At 45.0% G+C, this 19,550-nt stretch overlaps 1 protein-coding gene across 9 annotated transcripts in view; it reads right to left on the minus strand.

Annotated features, from left to right (window-relative positions):
• Positions 1–19,550, minus strand: part of SPOCK1 (SPARC (osteonectin), cwcv and kazal like domains proteoglycan 1) — a 551,382-nt gene that overhangs the window by 133,134 nt on the left and 398,698 nt on the right. For all 9 annotated transcript variants that reach the window (XM_077138526.1, XM_077138532.1, XM_077138533.1 and 6 more), the window contains one exon: positions 17,007–17,133. In XM_077138526.1, the coding sequence (XP_076994641.1) occupies positions 17,007–17,133 (127 nt within the window). The remainder of the gene's footprint in view (positions 1–17,006; positions 17,134–19,550) is intronic.

Raw genomic sequence — 19,550 nt, forward strand, 5'->3', positions numbered from 1 at the left:
GTGCCTAAAAGGGGCTCAAGACGCATGCGGTGAATGAGTGAATAGTGGAGTGGGGACAGGGCAATGTCAGGGTGAGGCAGGTAGACCAGTGAGTGTGCAAGAAGCATTTCTACCTGCACCGCTGTGCGGGGTTCTAACCACCTCCCACTACCATCTCATGGTCCGTGTAGGATCTTCTGAAGTTAAGCCTACCCTGACGTCACGAATAGCACTGTAGCCACGCTTGGAATGAAAACTTGCTGGGTCCTAACACTCAACATGTGTTGGGTGAATGAACAAAAATAGGCAAAAGCACCATTTCATACCAGCAGCTTGAGCATCTACCTTGTTAGAAGCTACCAGGAGGGTCAATAACAAGTAAGAAAATGCTTGCTCCAGCCAGTGACTAATACGTGGAATGCCCTCGGCAAAAGGTACGTGGCATCATTGTCACTGCTGCCACCTCTACGGCTCAGAACATGGAGCAATCTCATCTGCTTGGGAGGAGAAAGACCCTGAAGAGAACAGACGGTGTGATGTAAAAGCCACATTGCTGGGGCCAGAGAGAGTTCTGGTTTTCTAGAAAAGGTCCCTCGGACTTCTTTGGGGGTCGAGGAGGGAGCAACTAATATCTACCGATGGCTTTCCCATGTGCCGGCTACTGTTCTAATAATTTAATATGTAACAACTTAACCCCTGCAAAAGCCCTATGAGGTGGATATTAACATGACTCCCATCTTGCAGACGAGGCATGGAGAGGTCGTAAAGCTTGCTGAAGGTGACATGGCCATCAGGCTCAGCTGAGAGTTAAGATGTGGTGCCCTGCTCCAGGGTGCAAGCTCTCAGCCAGTATGCTGATGTCGCCACCCATCCTCTGTTCTCCCAGCCCCTCGCCCTGCCCACATCTCACAGCCCTCACCTGCTGGCCCTATGTGTCACCGGGGGAGCTCCCCGGGAGCAGGCCCAGTGTCTGCCTGAGGGTGCTTCTAGTTACCCTGGAGAAGGGTCCCAAAGCAGAGCACCAGACAAGTCTGTGGCCTCTTCCAACTCTGGGCATCTGGAGGTCTGAGCTGGGAATCAGCGAATGGACTCTGAAGACCTGCTGAGTGGAAGACAGCAGCAGCCCCAGCCACACGGCCCTCAGAGGCACCATCTCCCTTGTTTCCTGCCACCTAAGGATTGGTGGCTTTGTCACTTCAGACACCGAGGCTACACCACATGTGTCATTCTTTTCACCTGCACTGAGCATAGATGTTGTCTCCCAGGATTTATGCGCTGCTTGTGGTTTCTTCTTGCTACACAATGAGCCCTGACTGTCCCTCCACCCAAGCAGAATTTCACTGAAAGACCACGGATGGGGTCCATGGGCCACCCTGACACCTGCCCTCCTCAGCCCTCCCTCCTGGCTGCTACCAGTCCCTCAGACCAGCCTTCCCAAAGAGGGGCAGAAGGCCTGATGACAAATGAAAGCCACACTCTTCACCCACATAGATTCCAACATCCAGAATATACTTCAAATACAAGGAATTCTCCAGGAAAGAAGAATACAGAGGAACTGGGTGTTCAGGCAATCTCTGGGTAACTCTGCATCTCTCTTTTTTTTTTTTTTTGCATGGGCAGGTACCAGGAATCGAACCTGGGTCTCTGGTGCAGCAGGTGAGAATTCTGCCACTGAGCCACTGTTTTACCACCCACTCTGCATCTTTTTTATCTTTCAGTTTTTCAGTGGAGAAATATTTGGAAAGTGTCAACTCTATTTCCTGATTTTACTCATCCTAGATGTGAGAACAAAGTGAGATCTTTCTAAACGATGGAAGATATCGGCATAAAAAGAGAGAAACTTGAAAACAAACATGGTTAATTGGAACAATGTGTTAATCCCCGGACACACTTTATAAGTCTCTTTTTAAAAACTTTTAAGCAATTTTACTGAGCTTTAATGACATATAATAAACTGTACTTATTTAAAGAATGTAATCTGACAAGTTTTGATAAGTAAATATCTTTATGTACATTTATATAAAAAATTTAAACATACCATATATAAATCTTCTGTATGAATATATAATATATATATATTTGCGAAACCATCAGCATAATATCCATCATCCCCCAAGTTACTCATGCTCCTTGCAACACTTTTCTTCTATTTCTCCTCCTCTCTTACTCCCGCCTTCCCAGACAACCACCATTTTCTAAAACTTTATATGAATGGACTCAAACAATGTAAACAACATTTTTGTCTGGCTTCTTTCACTCAGTACAAATATTTTAATATCCATTCATGTCACACACATCAACCGTTCATTCTTTTCAACTGCTGAGTAGTATCTTACTGTTTGGATATGTCATGTTTGTTTATTCATCACTTCCTGATGGATAAATTTGAGTAGTTTCAAGTTTGGGGCCCTTAAAAATAAAGTTCCTATGATCATTGTTTACAAGCCTTTCTGCATACGTATATTTTCATTTCTCTTGGGTAAATATCTAGAAGTGGAGTTGCTGCATCATATCGAATTTTTAAATCTCCAAACTGTTTTCCAAAGTGGTTGGACCATTTCACATTCCTACCAGGAATGTGTGAAAGCTCTGGTTCTTCCACATCTTTGCCAACATTTGGTATGATTATTCTTTTAGTAATTCTAATAAGTGTGTGGTAGTATTTCATTGTGGTTTGATTAGCATTTCCCCAATGACAATGTTATTGAATATCTATCCTTTTTATGCTTATTTATCATCCACATATCATCTTTGGTGAAGTTTGCCTTTTTTTAAAAAATCAAACTGTTTATTTATTATTGAGTTTAGAGAGTTCTTTATATTTTCTGGACACAAGTCCTTCATCAGGTATTTGATTTTTAAATGTTTTCTCCTTTGCTGTGACTTCTTTTTTCATTCTCTTAACAGCCTTTCAAAAAGCAGAACTGAAAAAAGTATCAACTGATTATTTTACAAATCATGCTCTTGACATTCTATCTACGAAATCTTTGTCTAACCTAAAGTCACAAAGATTTTCTCCTGTTTTTTCCTAGAAGTTTCACAGTTTTAGGCTTTATGTTTAGGTCTACAGTCTATATATTTTTATACTTTCAGAAATGCATCACTTTTATTTTTCCTAAATATAGGGTCCTTATAATATACATTCCTCCTCCTTCTTCTCTACTAACACTTATTTCATGTACTCAACATTTAGGGTTATAGGATTAACAAGAAATAGTTTCTGCTCTCAAGGAACTTTCATCATTTATCTGAATATTTATCTATTGGAATATACACCATGATCTCAGTTCAACAACGTTCAAAAAATCTTGCCATGTTTGCTTTGTCTCACTCTTTTTTCTTTGCTAAATATACCTTAGAGCAAACCCCTTATATTCTTCATAATACAACTCTAAAACTACATGCATATTTTTGTTACCTACCTACAATGCACTTATCACATCTCATTCCCAGTCCATCATCAGTTTTCCTCGTCTCAAAAACATCTTTTAAAAAAATTGGGTTGATTGGTTTCAATTCAAGTCCGGCCAACCAATAACACTTAGAAGCTATGCCTCAGGTCTCTTTTACCTAGCACATATCTACCCCATCTCTTCTCCAAGCAGAAACAGGGTCCATTTTATGGTCCCCCAAACACCTCACATTTGTCTACTTCTCTGTGGCCTCATTGAATATACTGTTCTACCCGTGAGCATCTTGTTAATCAAAGTTAGTGCTACTGGTGTGATTAGCTTTAGATTCAATTCCTTTTGGCCAGATTATTTCACATACCAACCAGACACACAGATTACTGTGCCCTTCCTGCCGCCAGCATCAGAGGACAAGCACCACCCAGCTGCCACCTGAGTGACCCTGAGAGTCATTAGAGGGCTCAGGTGCCCATCCCCTGATTCTTCTGCTATGAAGTTCTGATGAACTGCTTGTCTAACGATTCATCTGTCATTGATTATTGCCTACACCAGTTATACGGTTAGGGACTGAATATGGTGATTTCCTTAGTCTACCATTCCTTCCATATTTATTTACTCACTATAATACCTCTATAAAGAATCTTCCCTTATGGAATTGTATGGTTTGTACAAACAGAACAGATGTATATTTAATTATTTCCTTTTAATTATAAACTTTAGAATAAAGAGCTGGAGCCCTTGTTTCTTTCCCATGATGAAGGAGCTTACATACTTGTTTTCTTCATTAAAATGTTCTTTTAACGATTACATTTTTCACTTCTAGAAGTCTCAAATTAATCTGGTATTTTGGTGTAATATGTAATTTGATGAATAAGTTTTAAATTCACATATATATTTGGTGTTAATAAATTCCCTTCTTTATGCAAGCATTTTGAACATTTGAATTTATTTTATATTCTGTACCTGAAAAAAAAATACAACTTCTAAGTTCTTAGGAGTCTAACTCTGTTGTTTATTGTATATGCTGCCACTTGCTTGCGGTGGCTCATTTCCTTCATTAAAGAATTATGAGACATGTATGGCTGGGTTTTGAGGGAAATCCTGTGAAACCTGAGTTACAGGTTCAGTCCTCCAGACAGATTTTGCTTTTGCTTCTTCCAGACACCTGGAAGGTATCCACCCAGATTCACTTTAAGTCTGTTTATTAGTCTCAGATTTTCTAAATATATAAACACTATACATACGGGTCCTACACCTAGGCTGAAATGCACGTAACATGCCGCAGTACAGCTGAGCAACCGCTCCCTATCCTCACAGGTTTGTACCTGTGCCCTCATCAGATCTTCACACATGTTCTCTCTCACCTGCGCCTACCTGAGTAACTGCAGGCTCACGGTTACAAAGTGACTATAGGCAACTATTCTTCCCTCTCTAGCCAGATCTCATGCTGAGACTGACAAATGTTGCTGCCTTCTCAATTTGGCAGCAGGTGTATTTATTTTTTCAAAAATCAAGCCCCTTAACTCTGGGTTGGGGGGTATGTACATCTGAGCTCCAAACGCCTACCTGAAAGGACTAAAGTCACTGACTCTAATCCCCGTGTAACTGTTACACCAAAGCCTCTTGTTATATTGGCTAACGTCGCCCCCAGGGCCCTAGTCAGTATCCACTCTGGTTGTCAGCTCCTTTTTCTCTCCACCATCTCTGCCCCAAGCCAGAAGTAAGGTATTTCCCTTACTTCTTACAAGCACACCTATTTTCAAGGATGTTTACCAAATTTCTCAGAATTTTGCATCATACAGCTTTCAGGATATCTATTCTACCATATTGCTAGAGGTACACACGTACAGACAATTCCAAAGCCATGGAGCAAATGTCCCAGCAGAGGTAATAGCTGGTGCTGCGAGAGTTCAGAGGAAAGCAATGGCTGAACTGAGCAGGAAGGGATCAAGTAGAATCCACTGAGGAGATGGTGCTTAGGATGAATCTTAAAGTAAAAAACCGAGGAATATATATAGTTATTTCTTTTTTGGTGGCAGTAGATGTAGGTAAGAGAGGCTCAGTTCATTCCACCACATCATAGGACATCAAACCGTAAAAGAATTGCTGAGGACTGTATCATGTCCCCCACAAAGGCATGTTCAGGTCCCGAAGCCTGATCCTACTGGTGTGAGCCTCTCTGTAAATAGGGCTTGAAGATTTTACTACTTAACTGAACGTGGGTGGGCTCTATTCCAATATGGCTGAAGTCTTTATAAGTAAAGGAAACTGGACACAGAAGGAGAAGTTATGGGGACCAAAAAGAAGCTGGAAGTCAACAGAACCTAGAAGAGAAGGTGCTAACATGTGCACTGCCACATGACAGAAGAGCCAAGTAACCCCAAAGAGTGCCAGTCAGAAAAAACCTACCCCGTGAGGAGTAAGCCGTTTAGCCTCTGAAAATGTGAGTAAATAAATTCCTGCTGTTAAACCAAATGCTATTTGCCTTAATAGTCTGGATACCAAAACAAGACTGATGCATCCATACCCACCTCTATCTGTTCTTTCTCTGCTGCCATGGAAGTGGGTTTGCGTGTTCATTTGCTGTAAAGAGGTGCCGACTGGCTATGTCAGAGAGCTAACACCAGGTCATGGTGGAAGACAAAATGGGAGATATAGGAGATCTTGCCCAGAACCGTTTTTGGGATTTCCCTCCTGCATGAATCACAATATCATCTTTTGGTCTCTCTCCCAGGAGAAGAGAAAAAAAATAAAGTATCTGTGATAGTTAAGTTCAGGTGTCGAACTGGCCAGAAGATGATGCCCCGTTGTTCTTTTGCTGTGGACTTAAATCATCAGCATGTGAAACTCATCTATGGCTGATTACATCTGCAGCTGGAACAGGAGCATGCCTTCCGCCACAAGTGATGTTTAATTTAATTAGCTAGAGGCTTAAAAGAGAGAGGTCAGAAGAGAGCTCAGCAGCTCAGCATGCCTCGTCTCAGCACTCCAGTTCAGACTCAGATGGTTGGAGATGCAGAAAGGAATCACTCTGCTCCTGGGAAAGCCCTTTGAATCAAGAAACCAGAAGGGAGGCCCAGTCGTGCGCCTTCCCATGTGCCAGAAAGAGCCAGAGGAGAGCCAGCTGCCTTCCCTCTGAAGAGCTGTAAGTTTGTAACTAAACAAATCCCCTTATTAAAAACTGATCCATTTCTGATGTGTTACATTGTTAGCTTTAGCAAACTAAAATGGCATATGATCAATCTAGCCAGGTTCCTGGGTTGCTGTAGCACCCTAGTCTCCCATCTGCCCCCCCCCCCCACACACACACACACAACCTGCCTCTGGGAGGTTTAGATTTCAAAGCAGTCCTTAGTGCCTTTGCAGACACCTTGGGAAAGGTTGCTTTTGCAGACTCGGGGTCTCCTCCATATTTGAAGGTCTGCAGTTTCAAGCACCTTGCCAGACAGAACCCAGGAACTCGGTAAGGTCACCCTTGCCCAGAAGATAAGGCATTTCCATTCCATGTTTCATTACCGTATTTTATTACCCATATCTGGTGCCAAAGCAATGTTCTCCTGGAAAATGTTATGAAGAAGTCTGACTACTCATTTCAGCTGTATGTCAATGGGGAATATTTTGTTTGCCTCTTCTAAAGGAAAACAAAAATGACATGATCATGAACTTAATTAAAGCTGTTTGTAATGATTTAATTAGATTCATAGCACTGTGCATATTCATTCTGGCCAGGGACTTGTCTGTCTTTTAAAGAATTGGTAGGCAGAGAACTCACATGCTTTGCAATTTTACCTAATCCCTAATTTCATCTGTTGATGAGGTGAGGATGAGCAGCCCCATGTTCAGGTAATTGCTTTATCAAATGGCTTAATTGTGCATTCAACAGAACTGACAACAAGAAAGGTTATTCTTCCTGAATGTGTTTTTAACAAAAGCACTAACTAATTACAAGGCTTTCTACTCAGGGCATTGGAGAAAAAGAAATGAAAACCTATTCTTCAAATCTTGGCTAAATGCGTGTTTGCATATAGAACATAGAAATAAGTGGTAAAATAATTAGTTGAATCGCTTCCTTCTGCTCTAACTTCAGGACTAATCTGCACGTTGAAGCAGTCTGTATAAATTCTGTGAACACACTGTCACTGTGGACAGTGTTTGAACATCTGTGCTTTTTAAAAATGTCACAATAACCGTTTTGCCTGAAAGTTTATTCTCAGGAGCCAAAAGGATACCCTGGCATATTCTAAGAAAAAAAAAAATGATCAGTAGAACAGAGGGCAGATGTGCCCCACGATCAGTCAGAAGTATTAAAGCATGAGGCCAAAGCGTTTAAAAGAATTCTGAATCCAAATGACACGGATCTCCTTTATTTTAGATGAATGTTCTCTTTAGATAACTAACATGTCAGGTATAAAGACGTGTTTTCATACGCCCCTTTCAAATATGCTCCTCGATGCCAGCCATTCCTAGAAACACATCACGCCTTATTTAAGCTAGGGTTTCATACCACATATACTAGGCTCTCATTATTAAATGATGTTTGCGGAAAGGACGTTGACAATGAGTAAGACCTGGGAGGACAGGCCAAATTGGAGCCTCTGTGGTAAGGGATTTGCCCCCTCACCTCAAAGTGTTTGATCAAAGAAAAACTGTATCTAGTTAGATGCCACAGAGTAGTTCTCCGAAGCCATAAAGCCTCTATCACTGGTTTTTCTAAGCAACACAAAACCAAAAGAATAAAATGTAGTTCCTGAAACCCTCAGCAGGCTACGGGTGTGTGCTGTGTCCTGCCTGTAGAAGAATCTTTTCTTTCTCTCCTACCAGAGGAGCACCACGTGGGCAGAATGGGGGGAGGGGGGCTTCTTTTCTCCCCATGGTGCCGCACGGAAGGGAGCAGCCAATGGCCGGCCTAATTGCTTTGCTACTTTCATTTGGGTGCCATGATGTCTGCTGTAGCATGCTTAGCCTGCCGATGCACAAAATGTGCTATGCTGCTGCCAGCCTCCCACCTTCAATTTCCAATCATTTCATTTTTTGCTTAGTCAAAAGCGAGCCCCTCACCAATGAGCCACTTACAAGTGAAGATAATTCTCACCCCCCAGGTCGGGTAAAGGCAGGGCTATCCAAAAACACCCCTGAAAACACAGCCTCAATTTTGCCTAAAAGCAAAGGTGAGAAGCCACATATAAAACCCTCCATGCCTGTCATTGTCACGGGATTATAAAAGTTGGGGGGAGATTGAGACGACCCACTGAGCTTGAAGCCATCTTGAGAAATCCTAAAACATATATTCTCGAATTGCTTTAACCCTCAGAACAGCCTGTTCCTGGGAAATGCTTGCCAAAAGAGATTCTATTTGCCAAGAACTTTAAACATGACCTTTACTTGGTAGCAATTGTTGGAAACTATTAAGATGACTGAAAATTATATAATCCCAGCGAGAATATGCTGAAAGAAATGTCATCCCTGTAAAGCAAGCTCACTTATCACCCCTCCCTCACGTGTGCACACTCAGAGAACAGAAGAGAAACATTTTCTTCCACAGCAGTTCTTAATTCTGCATCTCTCTTCTGTGTCTAGACATAAATGAGCCATTTGCTAATTGTTTTACAGTGATTAAGGAAGTAAACGTTTGGGGGATGGCGTGTGAGAGCAGACAGTTGTGTGCCTGCTAGTTTTCCAGTTACCAGCAAACATGCTGATGCCAGAGAACACAGCTGCCTATCTGCGGCTCCCAAATATACTCAGCCCTCCAGGCAGAGGCCAGAGCACCCTGGCTTCTTGTTGGAAAATGCATGCTCATACCCTAACATCTGAACTTGAGAGAATTCAACCCAGTCCTGTCAAAGGTAGCCGGGCAGTGGGACACCTGCCAGAGAACAGACAGGATTTGGAGCAGTGGGAGACTTCCTCACCCGAGATTCCAGGACCTCGGCACTCCAAATTGCCTCACGTTTTCCAAAACTGCAAACCCACCTAAAAAAAGAAAACCCGACAGTGCCTACCTGAAGACTGGGCTGGCCAGAGAGCCCAGTCAGCAGCCTTCACCATCCTCTTCTTAGAGAGAATTAAAAGCTGGCACAAGCATTTGCAAGTCCAGCCAAGCCGAGGATGGTTAGGACAGCCTCCTGAGCGTGTAGCTGAAATGACTTTCTATTTGAAATTCTCTCACTAAGCCCAGCCATGAACTTCTTAAATGCCTCTTTAGACAGTTTTCTATCCATGTCTGCACCCACTATACTGACCCAGGCCTCACTTATGCTGCGCCTGGATGGTTCCTGCAGGCAGGTACTCTGCCCCCATCCCTGCCCTGACCCACCCCTCACCCTGAAGCTAGCACAAGTCAATTAAAAATACAAATCTTTAATAAGCTGCCTGAATGATCTTAGGGCAAAAGTCCAACCTCCTTTAGATAGTCTTCAAGGCCCTGCAAGATGTGGCTGCTGGTTACTTCTCTAGCCTCATTTCTTTACTCCCCCTCCCATCCCATAAGTGACCCAGCCACACTGACACTGTCACCAGCTCCTTTCGGGTACCATTCTTTCTTCATCTCTTCAGTCTTCTTTGATGGAATAAACTTCCCATCCCATCCCCCACTCTTACTCTGGTTGACTCCTCTCAGGCTTAAGATCTCAACTGAACCACCCCTTCCTCTAGAAGGACTGCTCACACCTCCGGAATGGCTGAAACCTGTTGTGGCCCTGTGAAATGAGAAACAAAGATGCGGACACTTGTTGCAATCTTTCAGCAACCCCTGCGGAATGACTCACACAGACACACAAGACACACGAGACAGACAAGATGACTGCAGCCCTGAAAAGCTCCAGCTGCTTTATTTTATATCATTTCTTACAGCTCTCTTGCTGACCAAGACTGTTTTTCAGTATATTACTCCTTTGCTCTCGTTACTTTCAATCTAGTCTCCTGGATATCTGGGTAGCAAAAAGGGAACATTCCATACTTTGTGTACGAAAGTTGGAACAAAACAAGTCTGTTTGCAGAACATGTTCTTCCCCTTCACCCCCAGATAAGGCTCATGGCCAGGAGCTCGCTGTTTGCAGCAGACCTCCTCAAGGCCACTCTGAAGCCAGTCACTCCCAATAAATTCCGCAGGTTTTCTATCAACCCTTGACTTCTACAAAACCGCCTGGCTCTATACTCCTGCAGTGGCTGAAAGCCCCTTACCTAAAGACCTAATCTAATGAAAGGAGGTTGTTTTTCAATTTGCCCACCTTCCTTGTAAGTTCCACAAGAACTGGGGCTCAGTCTACTCTGTCCTTTGCCAGAACCCTAGTATCTAGCACACTGAATGGCCCAGAGTAAGAACTCAATAAATACTTACTGAATTTCTGGGCAGTACTATTTCGGTTTTCCTGGCCCAGAGAATGCCACCTTATGGGCAACTAAGAAAGGACTAGACTGAGCCTTACTGCCTGGAAGCCGGGTCAAGGAAGATCTATATCAGACTCCTAAACCAGCTGCAGCACTGGTCTTCAAATGGTCAATTCCCAAGGCATACTTCTGTTCCTTATCTTTTATGGAGTATGTTTTATGGAGCCTGAATAATCATTTACTGCCATGCAACATCTTGGATCCTTTCGTCTCAAGACCACAAGTCCTCGTGCACTTTATCTTTGATCCTGGTGGAGTCACAGAGCTCTGAGTGGGGTCCCAGGTGCCAGGAACTGGAAAATTCCTCCTCCAAATAGAGGCTCCTAAATGCATCCCCCTAGTTCTAAGATCCTCAAACTATTCTGGTTGAGAAGCAGAAGGAAAGCTTATTTAATGGGACTCTGAGGACCGACACTCAGAACTAAGAATGGAATTGATGCTCGGACTCCCTCCTCCAGCTGCTCTTGACAGTTTCCCACCCATCTGGGAAGGGGTAGATAATTCACCTGGAGCACAGAGATTATTTATCACAGGGTGTGAGGTTTCCTAATGATGATGGGACTAGGGCTATAATATATTTTTGTTAAACTTATATGAGTACTTTTTATGAGTTTGACTTATGACATCAAATCACCTCCTGTTATCCATTCATTATGGTCTTACGTGCCCTTTGTTTCCTGATGTCAGTGACCCAAAAGGCCGTAACTCTAGGGCATGGGAAGTCATGTGTTCATTAATTCACTCAAGCATTCTTATTAACTGAGCATCTGCTGGTGATACCCAACAGTTTTTGTCTATGAGCCTAATAAGTCCTCTTGTACCTCAATAAATGGCCATGTATTTGGAGGGAAATAACTACAAACACCTCAAAACTAAAACATCTCCATTGGAAGCAAGCCTTGTTGAATGCCACGAGGTCCTTGGCCTTAGAGGTCTTGAACAATCGACACCACTTCTGACTGAGTCTTATTAATTCATTTCTTTAGAAAAGAGAAAATGCAAACTTTCCAAAGGGTCACACAGGACAGAAGACTTAGGAGACTCATGCCATGAACCAAAACCCACACCATATTTCAATGTAAAGCTGCCTCTCTCACCTCCCCTTCCCCTGTGTTTTAACTTTAAATAGAAGTGGGTAAATTACAGACATCCAGACAGGAGACTGTGGGTGTTTAACTCAGCCACTGTCCTGATGCACACCTGGGAGAAGTTACTTGATCTCTTTGGCCCTCAATACCCCAGGTGAAGGACAGGGAGAAGAATACTATGATTTCTGATAAGAAGGCTTCAAGTCTCTTTTTTTGTTCCAGGGTAAACGGAGGGAAAGAAAATGAGAGTTGAACAGGGCCAAGGACTCAGTCAGGTTGGCTGTGGGGATTCAGGACCCTTAAAGAACGGCTTCCAGGAGAACTGTGAGCAAAGCCTTTGAGGGTTTTGTCCAGAAGTGTTTGGAGATCATTCCTCTCCTCAGGAACCAGGAATCACTGTCAGTGACCCTTCCAGGTCCTCATCCGGCCTCTTAAGCTCTTTCCCAGGACCTGTAAGCAGACAACCTTCCCACACACAGAGATCAAACTCTGCTAGCCAGGCTGCAGGGGGTCTTGACCGTGGACATTTCCAGGGACAGCCCAGGGACAGCTGACAGCATTTGAGCCACATCCGACAGGTTACCAGTGCACCTTGGAGCTCAGGAGTCACAGGGAGCTGGCACTTTAAGCTCCTTCTGTGAACGAGAACTAGAGGCAAGAGGGCATGTTTTTGCTGGTGTTTGATGTACATGCAGCCACTCGCCCAAGCAGCCCTGACCACTCACTGGTGTTTCATGGCTTGTCTCCAATCTCGGGCCTCGCGACGAGGCGGTTCTCTCCAAAGCTGAAGGGAAGAATTTCAACTGCACAAACTTGATCTTCACAAAGAATTATGTCAGTGAACATCTAACACTTTCTGCAGATCCTAGGCTGGGTGTTTAGCTGAGCAATTTGCCCCAGGATTGGGGAGCTTTATTTTTCCCAATCAGTAAGCTTTCTCCATCCCACTCACTCAGATCCAAGGTGGGCTATGCAGCCTGGAATCTCCCTGCCCCTTCTCAGCTGGAGTCCTTGGGGACAGTTCCTGAGAGCCCCCAGTGCCCCATGTCCCATGCCTGGAGAAGATGGTGGTGGGCATGTCTCCCCTCTAGGATCTGCCTTCTTAAGGCAGGCATGGGCAAGAAGGCAATTATAATACCCATAAGCCTAAAATTTCCCTCCCAATTTTCTCACCTTCCACCTTTGGCTAATTGTCACCTCCTAAATCTATTCCTGACATCCTCCCAGCCTCAGTTTCCTAGGGACGTCATAAGAAAGTACCATAGACCGAGTGGTTGGAAACAACAGAAATGTATTGTCTCACGGATCTGGGGGCTGGAAGTCTAACACCAAGGCGTTGCAGGGCCCTGTTTCCTCTTAACACCTGTAGGGGAGAATTCTGCTGTGCTTCCAGCTTCCGGTGCTTCACCAGCAGTCCACGAGGCTCTCTGCCTGGCTGTTACACAGCCTCCTCCCCATGGCTGTGTCCAAATTTCCTCCTCTTATAAGACACCCATCATATGAGATTAAGGACCCACCCTACTGCTTCCTGACCTCATTTTAACTTGCCTAATCACATCTGTAATGACCCTATTTCCAAATAAGTTTCCATTCCTCAGTACTGGCGAACGGGAGTTCAGCATACCTTTCTGGAGCGTGCAATTTACTTCTCAGCATTTCCCTTCCCTCACGTCTCACACGCCTCTCCCTCCTCGCTGCAGCTCCGCAGGCATCCTCGCCATCCCTCACGCGCACGGTCCTGCTTTAGAAACTGGGCCCACGCTAGTTTCTCCATATGGAAGGCCCTACCCCCCACTGTGTGCCCTCTGAGCCAGCATCCCAGTTCAAGGTTCTCCGCTCAGAGGGGCCTTCCCTCACGTCCCAGCACGGCAGGCCCCTCTCCGCCATCGCCTCTCCCAGTCCCATTCTTCCTCTCCTTCTAACACGTACCACAATTTGGAATTCTGTGCTTACTTCTTTGGAAACTTATTTATTTCTGCCTCCCCTACCGGACTGTGACCTCCAGGTGAGCAGGGAGGGTGCCCACCTCGCTGTTCACGGTACTTTCTAGGTTTTGCACCGCACCGAAAATCTGTGAGCTCTCGGTAAGTAATTGTTAAATGGGAAAATGACTGAATGAACGATCCTTTCTATGATTATGGGGTAAGAAGGGGACAGACTCTGGTGGTCTTTGTTAGTAAAAATAAAGAGTTTGAGCTTAGTCCTTGCCTCAGAGGAAAGCTATGCATGCATTTTAAGTAGAGGAAGCACTGGAGCAGACTTTTACTACAGAAATATCCCGGAGGTAGGAAAAGGGGCAGCCTGGAGGCCGGGAGCCCTATTAGGAGGGGGCTATAAAAATCAAGGTCCCTCATGAGGGCAAGGACACAAACGGACATTTGCACACCAATGTTTAGAGCAGCATTATTTACAATTGCCAAGAGATGGAAACAGCCCAAATGTCCATCATCAGACGAGTGGCTAAACAAGCTGTGGTATATACATACGATGGAATATCATGCAACTGTAAGACAGAATAAAGTTATGAAGTATGTAACAACATGGATGGACCTTGAGGACATTATGCTGAGTGAGATTAGCCAGAAACAAAAGGACAAATACTGTATAGTCTCAGCGATATGAACTAACATTAATGAATGAACTTGGAGAATTTCAGTTAAGAACAGAGACCATCAGGAGACAGAAATAGGGTAGATATTGGGTAATTGGAGCAAAATGATACATATTGTGCAACAGGACTGATCGCAAAAATTCAGAAATGGACAGCACAATACTACCTAACTGTAATACAATAATGTTAGTACACTGAATGAAGCTGAATGTGAGAATGACAGAGGGAGGAGGGCTGGGGGCACATATGAAACCAGAAGGAAAGATATACTATAAAGACAGAGATGGTATAATCTAGGAATGCTTAGAGTGTACAATGATAGTGACTAAATGTACAAATTTGAAAATGTTTCTGCATGAGGAAGAACAAAGAAATGTCAATACTGCAGGGTGCTGAAAACAGATGGTCTTTCATATTTTAAAATTAAAAAAAAAAAAAATCAAGGTCCCTGCTCCTCAAAGTGTGGCCAGCACACCAGCAGCCTGGGGAGTATGGGGAGCTGGTTAGAAATGCAGAATCCCAGGCCCCACTCAGACCTGCTCTGTCAGAATCAGCCCCTCAGCAGGACCTGCGGGTGGTGTCTGCACACATTAAAGCTGGGGAAGCGCCGCCCTGGGTGAAGGACACGACCTGATCTGCCTCTGGGAGATGGGGAGCAGGGATGATTCATCAACGTCCCTCATAAACCCACTATTCCAGAAATGATTAGGGCGTCAGAAAGGCATCCTGTTGCAACAAATCTTCTCAAACTGTGATTCTATTTGGGATCAGAGAGAGGAGAGGAAAGGAGAAGAGTGAGCAGGGCTGAGCAAAGGTGGGCTGCAGGCTTTTGAGGCTGGATGTGCTGGCTATGAACGTGGGCAGAGAAATTCTGGTCCACACGGGAAGGTCTGCAGTGGGGAGGTAAGGATTACTGACTCTGAGCATGAAGAAGAGCCAACTTTTTTATTCCTACTATATTATGAGATTCCCTGGTGCCTAGCCCAGTGCCTGGCCCTGAAAGGGGCTCAGATGACACTAGTGGAATGAAGGAAGGAACTGGATTAAGCAATGATTATGCCACTGAGGTCCTAAAGCAGATTACATGCATCTGAATACAAGGCAGACAGCCTTCTGGTTTCCTGTTTTGGGAGATAAATGTGAAAAATCTGGGAGGAGAGAAATACTTTCAATGAATGAACATATACGACCCGTGCAATACAAAATTAATACAGGAGAGTGGCCCCAGCCTTGAAATCACCTGAATAAGCCTCTGAGGACAGCGGGCAGTGAGGATTCTCCCAGACCTGTGGGGTCTCCATGATGTTGGGGTCAGGATAACGGGGTGTCACAGGAGCTGTCAGTTGTCTGTGCAGCAGGAGAGGGACAGAGGGAACCCCAGTAGAGAGGCACAATCTCCTGAGCCCAGGGACCCAGGTGGCCAGGTGGTTTAGAAGTGACTGGGTGTCATCTACAGTAACGGTTTTCAAACTCCTATCAGTCGCAGACTCTATTCTGCAAATGAATCCTTAGCTACAAAACCAAGATGGATTAAAGTGGGGGCGCTCTGGCCGGAGGAGATGGGGAGGGTCACAGCCCGCCCTCTCATCCCCTCACCCCAACTCTTACAGAAAACCATTGAAACACAAGCCTACCCATTCATGTCTAGCACAGGGCTAGGCACCAAGCATTTGATTTATACCATTGAATGACACAGTGCAAAAGCAAGCTTGTTGATTCTGTGGTTTCCCTTTCGTCCATTCATTATCCCAATGAAATGCACCCATTCCCGGATACACGTGGACAACTGTATCCCAAGGGGGGCGTCTCGCCTCCTTCCTCCTCCTTGTACCCCAACAACCGCCTCCCTGCCTGTCTAAATTTCATTTGAGCTTTAGAGCCCAGATAAAACATTCTCTCTTTTGTGAAGCTTTTCATCATCCCTCCAGTAAGAATAAACAGACCCATTTTATCCTTGGCCTTTTTTCTGCAAAACCATTTTCTTTTCATTGGTTTGAATTAAAATGGCCTGTCACCATGTTTGCCTCCCCCATGAGAATGAACTCCCTCAGGCTCCCCTGAGAAAGGGACAGTGCCGGGGGTGTCCCTGTGGTCCTAGGACCTGGTGCATGGCTGGGCCCATTCCAGGTGAACGATACACACAGAGTAAATGTTGGCTTACACCTCCTCCTTTCACTGTGCATCCATGAACCATCGCCCTGGGCCTGGCTTGCTTGTTTGCTCCCCATTAGACAAGCTGTATTTTGCATCTTTTGAACAGCTTGTTATCTCACCTTCTCCAGGAAGCCCACCTAGATTAATTCAGGGTCAATTGCCCGCCCTCAGAATCATCCTTTCCCTTTAAGGTTTGACCAATGTGGTTACATGGATTTGCTTTTCTCTTTGGCCAGATCAGCCACCCTGAGTCTGTTCACAGGGCAGCTTCTCCAGCACCGGAGCCCACTAAACTTCGCAGGCCCCGGTTTTGGCACAGAGACTTGTCCGAACAAGCGCACATGGGGTTTTTGAGACAATGAAAAAAAAACTGACCTTGGAAGTGTAGGTGTGGCCGTCGGAGCCACACACCATGGCCGACTGGGCTGCAGGACAGGCCTTGCACTTGACCAGGTTTGAAGCTCCAACCCAGTATTTGTGGGCCACAGTCCCCTTCTTTTGCCTAAAGGTGAGAAAAAGAGATAAGTTAGTGGAAGGCTCAGTCCCCATGGAGCTTCCCTCCAGGTTTCTGGCATTGAAGGTCAAAAAATAAATGAAAGGGCTGGTCAAACAGGCTGAGGACCCGGGAGGGCCCCCAGCCAGTGCTCCTATTTGTTCAAAGTCATTAATGCAGGAATGGGGAGGATTTTCTCCAAAGCCTGGGTTCCGTCTACCAGACGGACTGAGGAAAACAATGTGGCCATTAAAAATGTCGTACAACATCACTTATCGGTGCAAAGACATTCGCAGCACATTATAAAAACCAATCAAGCCTGGGCGGCCTCATCAACTCCAGCCCCCAGTACTGGGTGTGGCACCCCAGGGCCTTGGGCTCCTCTCGGGCTGAGGACGCCGCAAGGCGCTGTTCCGCGTGGGCTGACACCCAGACAGCTCTGCAAAACAGTTAAGATAGAAATGCATCTCCAAACACAACCAAATGACTTTATCACAGCTGTGGAAAACTATCTCTGGATACATTTTAAAGCAATTTCAGTCCAGCTTCCAATTTGCCATTCGATAGAGGCTCTGAGATGATGTCACTTTCAACTGTTAAAATAATCAGAATTCTACTCTTTCATTCCAGCTTGCGTTTCCCCCATCCTAACCTTTGTCATAATGATAAATGGTGCTATTAGGATGGCTTGTGTCCGTGGAAGGAACCCCATCGCAGTACCATAAACCACTGAAATAAAGGCCTGCAGTGACGGCCACCCTTCCGCTTTGAGCCAGAGCCGCTTTCCTAGCAAACACATGGAATGAGTCATGGCAGGAGGCCGAGTTCCAGCTGGAGGACACACATCTCTGGGCTGCCCATTCATCAGACAACTATTGTGCCCTTGAAATGATTTGCACCTGCACTGCCAGTGGTTAATGTTTGGGTTCTGGAGTCAGGAAGCACAAGTTCAAACCTCAGTTCTGCCAATTACTCACTGTGTGACCTTGCATGGGCTATTTAACCTCTAAGTCTCAGTTTCCTCATCTGCACAATGGAGCAAAAGTAGACTCTACTTCAAATGGATGTTATGGGGATTAAATGCATGCCAAGTACTCAATATACCTCCTGGAAAACAGGAAGCAATCAAAATGGTAGCTGTGACTATAATATCATCTACCCCAATGGATGGGGTACAGAAGATGAAATTATTGCCACAGAAACGTAGCTTAAACATAAAGCCCTAGATTTGGGCTGGCATTTAATTCCGTCAGAAGTACTCACAGGGACATATCTCCAGCCCCTCAGGAATTCTGTTTTGGCATCAGAGGTAAGCAACCCTTTTCCAAATGAAGGACAGTGAGCAAGAAAGGGAGAGAGAGCAAAGAGTCCCTGCCAATTTTGTTTTTATCCTAACTCAAGCCTCCATTACCAATGTGGGGGAAGGGAGTGGGAGGGAAAGGCTGTATTTGGGGAAACACCCTTGATTCCCTATTTTTGTCATAGAGAATGGCCACCCACCACAACCCAACCTTTGGAGCCATTGGAGACACCAGGCTGGACAGGCTACGGGGCTGAGCCTGCTCTGACCAAAGAACCAGAGAAGTAAGTCTGATGAGATCCCTTTGGGATTACCTAGTCCAACTTGTTCATTTTACTAATGGGGGTGGAGGGTGGAGGGTGCTCAGACGAAAAGAACAAAAGAGTCTTGCCCAAACTCATTCAGATGGTTAGCAGCCAGGGCCCTGATGACATTCCCACAGCTGCAGAGAGGGCATGGGGTGGGAATTGGTTTTCTTCAGTTCATCTCATCTACACTTGGATCTCCAGCTTGAAAATCCTTTGGGAACGCCTACATGTCTGTCAGTGAGGCCCTCTCTCCAATGCCTCCTAGCTACCACAGCAGCTACCTACCTCATCTTTTCCTCTGTCTAGAAAAAAAATACCTTTTTCATTTTTAAATCACACAGGCACGAGGCCTCCTATTATCCTTTGTCAGACACATTTTAATCTCTCAAGGTTTGTTCTAGACTGTCACCAAAGGAAGGATGGTGGTGGGACCCACGCAGCAGAGGAGCAGGCTGTCAGCATGGGGTAAATGGTAGAGTGCATGATTCCTTCGGCAGAACACCTCGCATTTATCATCATTCACACAGCAGATTGTCTGACACTGATATTAAATCAGCAAGTACAGGCAGAAGTTCCAGCATCTGGGAGCCCCTCTCCAGAGTCGATTCCCATCAGGCATGACCACAACTAAGGCGATTCTTGGTATGAGTTCCAGAAAGGACCTAAGAAAGCCAGAGAGGACTGCTTTGCTGGGACAGATAAAAACATGTGAACCAATACTCCAGAGGAGGTAGGCCAAGGAGGCTTAGTCAAAGGCCGGGATAAAAGGAGTAAGCACGAAGCCAATGGCTTTGAGGGACAGATGGAACCTGCCATCA

Source organism: Tamandua tetradactyla, chromosome 20 (assembly GCF_023851605.1).
Source record: "Tamandua tetradactyla isolate mTamTet1 chromosome 20, mTamTet1.pri, whole genome shotgun sequence".
Lineage (NCBI taxonomy): Eukaryota > Metazoa > Chordata > Mammalia > Pilosa > Myrmecophagidae > Tamandua > Tamandua tetradactyla.